At 42.2% G+C, this 9,998-nt stretch overlaps 1 protein-coding gene across 1 annotated transcript in view; it reads right to left on the minus strand.

Moving 5' to 3' along the window:
* The window catches only part of efnb1 (ephrin-B1), a 59,004-nt gene extending 49,376 nt beyond the window's left edge, over positions 1 to 9,628 (minus strand). Inside the window, exon 1 of the mRNA XM_067517553.1 lies at positions 8,604 to 9,628. Within this exon, the coding sequence (XP_067373654.1) occupies positions 8,604 to 8,719 (116 nt within the window). The 5' untranslated portion in view covers positions 8,720 to 9,628. The remainder of the gene's footprint in view (positions 1 to 8,603) is intronic.
* Positions 9,629 to 9,998: the final 370 nt, after the last annotated feature.

Below are 9,998 nucleotides of genomic sequence, written 5' to 3' on the forward strand. Positions count from 1 at the left end.
TGACTCCATCAATCAAGTCGGCAATCAAAATAATTCAATTAAGAGACTTAAATCCTGCTGGCTTACGAGTTCCTGCCCCAACAGCCTGGAGACAAACTTAATTTACTGACAATCCATACATGATAGCATTTACTCCACTTTAAGGCTCAAATCTTTTTCCATTACTTACATTTTCTAAATATCAAGGGAAATGCAAAGGGAGTAGCAGGGTTACACTGTTTACTTAGGGAAAAGACGACTTAGAAAAAAATAAATAAACAATGGTAACTTCAAATACATGATGAAATTGAAGACAGGCTGTCCAGACAACTAAACTAATTTGCAATTTATTTAGGAGACCTATTTGCAAAACACGAGAAACTTTAGAAATGTTTTTTATGGCTATGGTAAAAGGCTGTACATCAGAGCTGCAGGATTGTGGAAAGACGGAGCGAGTGAGGTTGCTGAATATGTGTGTAATTGTCTTTTTTCCCCCCGTTTCCGAGGTGTGAAAGGGAATGCAGGGTTGCACTAGGGTGTCCCAGGGAGAGGCGATTGAAGCGTCAGTCACAGCTGCCACACAGAGCCCCGGTGTGCAGCAAATCCCAGGCCCGGCCCTCATGGGTGTAGGAGCTGGGGCCGGGCCTAGGAGCAGCAGGAGTCCCACAGGCCCTTTCTTCCAACTCCTCTCACCAGCACAAGGGGGACCAGGATCATGCTGGGAGTTTGCTTAGAAAAGGCTGAGCCAAGATTTGGCAGAATGGGTTAAAGGAGGCCTGCATATATACACACACACACACACTAACACACACACACACAAATGCTTTTAAGGCTGTCTATCTTGCCTGTGGGCATGGTGGGAAACAAAGATGAAGTGTAGGGGGGGTGGGGGGGAATCAAAGTTAAATCAAACTTTCAGTTAACATCTGCAAATTTAGGACACACATTTACAGAAACACACAGAGCAAGAAAGGGACTGTTCAAACTAGATTACTGGAGAAATGAGAGGTTTTTGCTTGATGCCTGGGGAACCTAATAGTGGTGAAGTCCTAAGGATTATAGACTGTGCCATTTTCATGGTCCCCCTAATAGTCTCCATGTCCTGCCTCTGTATGCTGTAGATGGATTATGATGCTTTATAATTAACGTGGGGGAAGGGGGGTGGGGTTGTTACAGACCGCCCATCTGCCACACTGACATACTTACGGGGGGTATCCCTTGGGAAAAGGGAGACACTACCACACTATTCCATTACTTTATCATTCTATCATTCTATTATCCTACTACTCCATTCAATTACACTGTCACTCCATTAGTGTACTCATAACACTGAACAAAGAGGTCCATGATGATCATTAATGATACGTTCAGGGCTGGTTAGGTATGGTCATGCTTCATCCATCCAGTCTCTACTTGTAAATTATTAAATTATTATTAAAAGTAAAGATCATTTCAGTTTTACTTAAGAAGCCACAGGTGAGTGGAAAAAGTCATATATTTCCAATGCAATTTAGTAATGTAGTGTTTGAGTTTATGGTGTAGAAAAACATTGAAAGGAAAAAGACATTTATAAGTTAATAGAAGAATGTAAAAGTTTCTTAATTTTGTCTCATATCTAATTTTAGGAGCAAATCAAAACATGTCATATCAGTTACCAAAAATGCTAGTAGGGGATACCTTGCTTTTCAAACCTGCTATACGTTTTTTAATTATTTATTATTTGGTATATACTGTTAAAAGTTCCATAGTGAAATTATGAAAACTGCTTACTGAAGCTAGTAAGCTGATTTTGAGTTAAGACCTTTGTTGTCTAAAATACTTTTCTCAAATCTGTAGATGTCAAATGCCAACACTTCAGAAAAAAACTAGTTATATGTAAAGCTAGTAAATGGATGTTAGGATTTCTTTGATAAAAAGCCAGTTCCATTATTATTTATGCTAATAAGAGAACATTGAATTAAAATATTTGGTTTTATATAAATTTGTATTATTTTATTTGCAGCTGAAAACACCATAAAACTATTGAAAACATTAATAATGCCAGTAAGTGAACCTTGACTTGAGATTTATTTTTATAATCTATTGTTTTTTATTTTGTTAGGGTGGCTACAAGCTCCAAAATAAGTCTGTACATTTACTGGTAAAGCTACCAAGTAGACCTTGAGTTACGATTCTTTTTTTTTTTTCAGCACTAAGGAAAAGCAAGAAAAAGTTGGCAAAACTTCCATCATAATTTATATAGTAACCTGAATTTTTCAACAAAACCCAAACATTTTTTTTGTTAAACATTTGCTTCTAGTTCTATCCCAGCCATTTTCTCATTATTTGTTGGGATCCAACATCCCCTACCCCAGAGTCCTGGCACACAAAATTCAATCCTCTCCACAAAAGCCTTTGGAGTGCCACAAACTGGGGGAAAACAGATCCCTCACTGCCTGTATGCCGGTGACAACTCATGACGTCTTGAAGAACTTGTAGTGCAGCTGGTTGTTAAGGCTGCCTGCCTGCTGTTTGGGACTGGCGACTGATGAGGTCTGCCTCCACAGCACAGAGGGGTTCTCTGAGAAAGAGTTAAAGTCTATGAGGTCAGTCCGGAGGAGAAGATTACGAGTTCCCGAGTCAAAGCCGCAGGGGTAATGGTTTTAGAGATGGCTGTCACACAGATCCGTTCCACTGTCCAACACCGCGGCTGATCTCCACCAATCCAAGTCCACTTGCTTTTCAATCGCTCAACTTCTCTCTCCCTGTCGCCCTTTCTTCTTTTCTCCCTCTTTTTTCCCCTTGCACTGACACATGGAAGTAATCTGGGAGCTCTACGCTGCACTGAAAGGATGTGCGGTTGAGCCCAGGGCTGCGTTTCAACGCTCTACATTAGCTTCCTTTCCTCTCCTGTTTAATCCCCTTATTTTCAACTGCTCTTATGTAAAAGAACCAAGCTGGCAAACAAAAGGCAGACTTTGCCCATTCAACTTTTTTCCCCCACTTCCGGTGCTCTGCATCTCTACACTTTTTCTTGATTCAGCTAGAGCGCAGGCGAGGCGGCGTGTAGAAATCTTTAGGGAAGCTTTCCAGCACCAGAGCCTGTGCCTCTGCTTGGCAGAGCTGCAGCTGATGGGAACTTCCTGGTAGCTGCCAGCCAGGCCTCCATCTAATGACGCCGGATCGCTAACTGCCTGTAAGGCAGCCACTGTTCATCCACTCCACACTCGTCCACTGCTTGGCCTTCAGCACTTTCACAGGGGCACACTGGCACGCTCCTAACACTTCCTTAATACTCCACTGTGGCTGGAAAAGAATAATAGCACACCAACGTGCACTCTCCGACACTCACTCACTTTCCATCAGCTTTTACTGGTCCCTTTCATAAAAGCCTATTGCCCTTTAATTATAGTAGCTGATTAAACTACAATAAAACATTTATTGATTTATAATTTATGTTACTAAATAACTGGATTTAAACTTTCTGGACAGGAATAAGATTAGATATCCAATAGCCTTTGTTAGAACCACTTAGGTCTTAAATTTATGTAGTTTTATACGTAAAAAACTATATAAAAAGTTTCATCAAGTTTTCTGTTACTCACACTAAGGTAAGCATTTAAACTGCTACACTACAGTGAAGTAGTTCCAAAGTCTGCTTTTTAAGATAACAAGATTAAAATATATATCTGCTGTCTGCTCTAAGGCTGCTAACAATTATTTTCATTATTAATTTGTTTGGCCATTACTTTTTTGGCAAACGGATTTATCACAAATTTCTAGGAGCCATAAACCATGAAATTGCTTATTTATCAAACAAAAAAAATACAGACACAGCAATTTTTAAAATATGTTAAACATTAAAGTAGGCAATTCTCACATGTAAGAAGCTGCAAACAAGCACAGACTTTCTTTTTGTGATAAATTACAAGCAAATAAAGTTATGAGTTTCAGGAACCAATTTATGTGATGAAGAAACTTTGTGTCTCAGGTTTTTAATCGCCAAGATAAACTGAAAAAATTACTTAGTTTTATTATTTCATAGTTATATATAATAAACACTATTATTGTGGCAGAAATTCTGTAAAGCTGATGCATGAATAGAAAATCGTATTAGTAAGTGATGTGTTGACTGGTTATTTGACTAATCTTTCCAAACTTTGTTTATCTGAGTGACTCGCTGCATTCAGCTGTTGTCCTAGATGTGAATCAGTCCCTATAATATGCCTTGGAAGAAAACCAACTGGAACTGTGGGTCATGAGGAACAGTAAGGGAGTAATGCAGAACCCCGGGAACATAAAAGAAAATGCTAAAAATTAGTTTCAAATGCTACTTGTCCCAAGCTGGGCCATGAAGCTCAGTCTGATGTGCACCACTGCTTGAATATAAAGCAATGCACGCATCAATAAGACACAAAAAGCACAATGATCAGTTTTCAGTGATGTGGCAGCCAAACCACCAGTGGATAAAGTGAATCCATGTGGAGCAAAATCATGATGGAAAAACTGCATTTTTCTCCAGAAATACCCTAAAGTGCTGCAGCCCCTTCCGGAGCCCAGGTGCTGCACGTAGATAACCAAATGAAGAATCTGTCATTATGCGCCGCTGAAACAACATTCATGTCGACACAGAAGTGCACACACATAAAAGCAAACGCAGCTGTCCTTATAGCGAGACACAGGGTGCCTTTACAGCACCACGAGACAGTTGCTTTCCAGAAGTATTTCTTGTTGGTTGCCTCTCTCTGTTTCTCTCCGAGTGGGGCTCAGGCTCTAAAGTCCTCTCTGTGTGTAATGAGATCTCTATCAGAGGGAAACATGATCAGAGTCTAAAGGGGGGAAGAAATGGGGGACATGAGGAGGCAGGGAGAGCGAAGGTGTACATCGCAAGGGGTAAAGGGGGGGAAAGCAGCGGGGCGTGGGGCAGGAAAGAAACAAAAACAGGCCTCTGACCCTCTCGGCAGTGACCCGTGTTGCAGTGAGCTGCAGAAGGCAGTGTTCACAGGACTCTTTGCCGTCACCCAAAATCCTGTTTCTGGTCTGTTCCTGTAGTTTCATCCGGCTCTTGTTCAACAGGTTGCGGCAGTTTCAAGACGTGCAGTTGCAGTTTGTTTAGTTTTTTTTTTTCTCCTACTGAAACCCTTCTTATATTTAAATGTCAGAACAAAAGAGTGTCAAAGGTTTCTCAGTGTTCAAGAACATGTCTTTAAAACATTTGCTGTTGTAAAAACAAAAATAAAGCAGACATTTATTTGTTTTTCTTCATTACATAATTTCTTCCTAAAATTATCTTATAAGAAAATTAAAACTTTAACTCTATTAAGGTCTTTGTCTCTTTTACTAAGAGTAGGCAAATAAAATTACCTTTTGAGAAAACAATTTGGCGATAAATGCACCACCTTTTGGTACATTTTGTGCAAGTGCATTTTTGTCTAAATAAATGTAATAATAAATTGTTTTCCATTTTGGAAAACGTAAACATTTGCCAAATATCACAGTGGTAATAAAATCCAGCATACTTACCAAACTCAATGAACCTTTAAACCAAGCAAGCAAGTTATAAACCAAATCATTCAACTGTTAAACTATGAGCCAGGCAGTTGAGGTCAACGAACAGCAAAATAAGATGAGTAAGTAAAGACCCAGAGCAACAGAGGCTTTAGCTGACTTTTATCAACACAAACGCCTCTCACTGTTATGCTATTTTGTGCTCTTTTGTGGGCTTTAAAACCGACAGAGGCCAAAAAATGTCCACACACGGTTTCCAAGCCTCACCGAAATGTTAGGAGTTCAAAATCAGTGCAGCAGACTGCTGGCCAGCCTGTGGCTGTTTCCTTGCTGTGCATTTTCAGAGGTGTGCTAGTCTGTTTTCTGTCTCTCTCCCATCATCTTGTTTGTCTCCTGAGCTGCTGCAAAGAGGCTGTGGTAACTACAGGTCATGAGGTAAATATTAGCTCGGGAGGGTTAGAGGACATGCAGGGACAACCTTGTCAGATTATCATTAAATTGGCATCACTGCAGCATTCCTGAGCACACATCAAATGTGTGTGTGTGTGTGTGTGCGTGTGTGTGTGTGTGTGTGTGTGTGTGTGTGTGTGTGTGTGTGTGTGTGTGTGTGTGTGTGTGTGTGTGTAGTATACATGTACATTGCTGTGCTAGCTTCAGCCAAACCGATCGGACGTGATCAGTCATAACAAAGTGACATTTTCTGACATAATCCCACTCAGCTAAATGAGAACTAATCCGATTTGCTCTGATCAAATGTTAGACGGTTCTTTCCTGGTGGAGACGCTGACACATCCACCCAACCCTCCCCCATTACACCCACCACCCTTCTTCATAATCACTCATCCAGCCTCAAATTAAATATCAAAAAGGTCTGACACATCCTGCAGCAAAGCTACAATTTAGGAATGTTTCTTCTTCTTCTTTCCAGACGGCACTACAGTGATGATGTATGTTGCCTGTTCAAGCAAGCTGGGTGGAAATCAATTAAGCAAACCACAGTTATTGATAATGCAGGCACAGAAGTGATAGCAACCTCACATGAAAATACATAACAGCAGGAACACCCAGAGGGACCCGTACATGAAACACACTCTCACACTCTCACAAACACACTCACACACATAGATAAAGAAAAAAAAATTAAACACACACACGCCACAGTGGCCCAAACCTGCTGGTTTTCTATACTTTGTCTCATAACTCATGGCCTGTGGGGAGGCACTTGTATTGTTCTAGTTTGTGTGTATGTGGTAGTCTGTAAGCAGAGGGCCAGATTAATTTATTAGCTAAGGCACCAGTGCTCCCCAAAGTAGGAACAGGAAGTAAGACATCATAAATCTAGATAAGTCACCAGATAGTGTACTGTACATTTCTATAGGCCTCTCTCTCTGTTATCACTATGTAGTAATACAGCCCAAGACAGGAAGATGGAATTTATAACAACAAACAGTGAAGACAGATGCTGATTGCTCTACAAGTATTCCTTTTTTATTGCCTATCAGACACCGCTGCTGACTGATGCATTTCAGAGGAAAAACAGGTTTGTCTTTTGTTATTGCAAAGCCTGCACACAGCAAGATAATTGTCTATTGTTTTCTAAGTGCAGAGCAGTGGGATAATTAGGTTGAGAGAACACTTTGCAGAGTGCATTATTGTTCCACTGTGAACTTTATGAAATATTCAGCCGGCATTTTACAAGCAGCAGAGTGGAGAAACAGATGGAGAAAGTGAGCCTCCAATCCTTAAAATCAGTTTGGTAACCTTCTAAGACATTCCCTCCTTGTGACATCATTAATCAATACATGTCTTTTGTTCATTTGTCCACCCATGACTAGCAAAATGTGTGGGGTTTTATGCATGTGTGTGCATAGAAATGTGTTTCTCTACATGCGATGACACTCATTGTTCCACTACCTCTACAGTCAATGTCATATAAAAGCTGATGGGCCATAGTCCTGCCATTAAGACCAGGCCACACATACCCACTCTCTCACACACACACACACACACTCCAATGAACATGGCAGCAATATTCATACTCCCTGACTGCACAACGAGCTCCTATGACATCTGACATTTCGGGGGATAAATCATGGATTCACTTGAATGAGTAAGTTCTAGTTATAAGCTGGTCGAGCTACTCTCCATTTCCCCTCGGTGCTGTGAGCTCAAATGAAGGTCAGCTCCAACCACACAGGGTTTTTTTGTGACTCTTTTTTAGTTTATTTTCCGCCTGTGTGTGCTTTCCAACATTGAGCAAATGTAGGAGTTAAGTCTAATTGGGTGATAATTGTTGCCAGAGTGTATTTTATTATCAGCAGTCTGGGCTTACTCTGCTTGTTTTGATGGGAATAATATACATTTTAAAGAAATGCTTGGCTTCAGCCGCTTGCTTTTAAGAAACTTGATTTTAAGTTCTGAAATTAAGCTGGATCCAAGCAAGAGCAATTTAGGAACATTTTTATTCAGTTCAAGCATTTTCTCATCTGATATCAGAAACCGACTTATCACATATTTTACGAAACTACATTGAATTCAAACTTGGAGAGTTGGGGCGCAGTGTGGCATGGTCCTCTCAGAAGCCAGAAAGAGCCCGTGTTCAGGCTTCCTGAGACGGACTGAGAAGAGAAAAATCCCGGACTACACCTTGACACAGTTGGCATGCTTAACCTCTTTCACTCTATACTCAGCTTATTACATGAGTTCCAAGAAACTGTAAAGAGAAAGTGGTCAAACTCCCATAGCTCACCGGTAGACGTGATTTAAGTGTCCAAGCAGATTTTGTCTCCAGTCTCGTCATAAAAAAGGCGCATGTCATGATATCATAAATTGTTATCAGTGAACATTTATTACCGTAATGTCTTAGGGCCACTGTATGTTGTATAAGTCTGTAGCACGTCAACTGTTTTTCCTTGGGGTTGGGACAATTCTCAAAGACAAACAAATCAAGACAAAACTCTGTGGCGTAAGAGTGACAGCACTAAATAAATTGTTTATCTTTTTAGATAAGTACTGCATTTAACAGGACATTCAACCCAGCCTGCACACAATGGCAACTTTTCCAGTAATGTTAGTCCTCCATTACGCACACACCCTGCGAGTTTGGCATGCTTGTACAAATGAAATACGAGACTTACTTGGGATTTCGCGAGCTCCAAATTATAGTCTCCAGTGATTTTGCTGAAGGTAGCGCCGATCTGCACATTAAAATTAAGATCCAGAGGTAATACTTCCAACAACCGAGTCCCGCCATTCTGATAAATGTACAGACAGTGAGCCAGTAACTCAGAGCGTCGGACGGTGCGCCTGGCAGCCTTTATCTGTGGTTCGCCCGGTGGGAAGGTGAACTGCGATCAGTCGGGAGCATGTGAGGTCGATATCAGATACATGTCCTTCTGTCCGACTTCTTGAAATCAGCTCCAGACCCCCGTGTCCTTGACTGAACTGTCCGCAGGACGTGCGAAGAAGCCCCCGATTCTTGATAGGGTCTGAAAGGAAAGCAGCCCCCAAGTGTCCTGGTTGACCTGTGGCCGTGGCAAAAACTGTGCTTCGCGAGCTTTTCTGCTCTGCAGAGACAACTCCACAATACGTCGTGGTGTGTCAAGAAACAGACCAGACCAGTAGCAGTTTTTTGGAGACGCACTCTGTCGATGCGGCTGCCGATGAAGCTGCGCCGTGTCTTTGTCAGAGCTCCCCAGATGGTGTCTGTACCTGTCGCTGTATTTAGCCTACAGATGACCACATTCATCCATCAGTCACAACTCCGCAGCACGCTGGGAATCCTAAGGTCCACTTCATTCCAGTGTTGTCTTTCACTCCTCCTCCCCCTGCTATTCTTCTTCGCAGAGGAATTGAGTTTCTATTGTAAATATCCCTCCCGGCTCTCAGCGCCGTTCCGCGTGCGTGGTGCGCTCCACACGGTTCGCCCTCTATTCCAACTCGAGCATGCTGCGTAGCCAGTGCGTAAATATACTGTACGTCTCCCACTTGTTTGTCGCTACTCAGAGACGAAAAAAGTGCCGAGGGCAGGTTAAAAACTATTCACCAGCCCGCTCAGTGGCTCTAAATCGGCAAGCCAACATGTCCACGCCGGTATATAATTTCAACCGTCTTCTAAAGTCACTGCGCTCTGGTGTGTGCAGCAGCTCGAGCTCAACTGTAACCTGAGCCGAGCGGAGAGCAGGGGGGAACAGCCCACAGTGTGCGCTGCGGCCAATCACAGCGCTCCGATCGAACTTGGAAGCAGGAAGCGAAGGCAATTATGGGGACGTGGATAGAGGGAGGGGGGTAAGAATGGGGTGGGGGGGGGCTGTTATTAGGTTGACCCCACATCTCCACCTCAACCACCTCAGGCCGAGCCATCAACCCAAATTGAAATGGACTTTGGAGTTATTCGTCATATTGAAAGCGTTGGTGAGGAAGGCGAGTGTGATATGCTGCTGGAGCGTGGCGCAAAAGTGCTTACATGAGCAAACTTTCGGCCCTTGAGTCCCGAATTGTCAGTATAGATACAGAACAAAACGTGCCCTAAC

Source organism: Channa argus, chromosome 10 (assembly GCF_033026475.1).
Source record: "Channa argus isolate prfri chromosome 10, Channa argus male v1.0, whole genome shotgun sequence".
NCBI classification, from domain to species: Eukaryota; Metazoa; Chordata; class Actinopteri; order Anabantiformes; family Channidae; genus Channa; species Channa argus.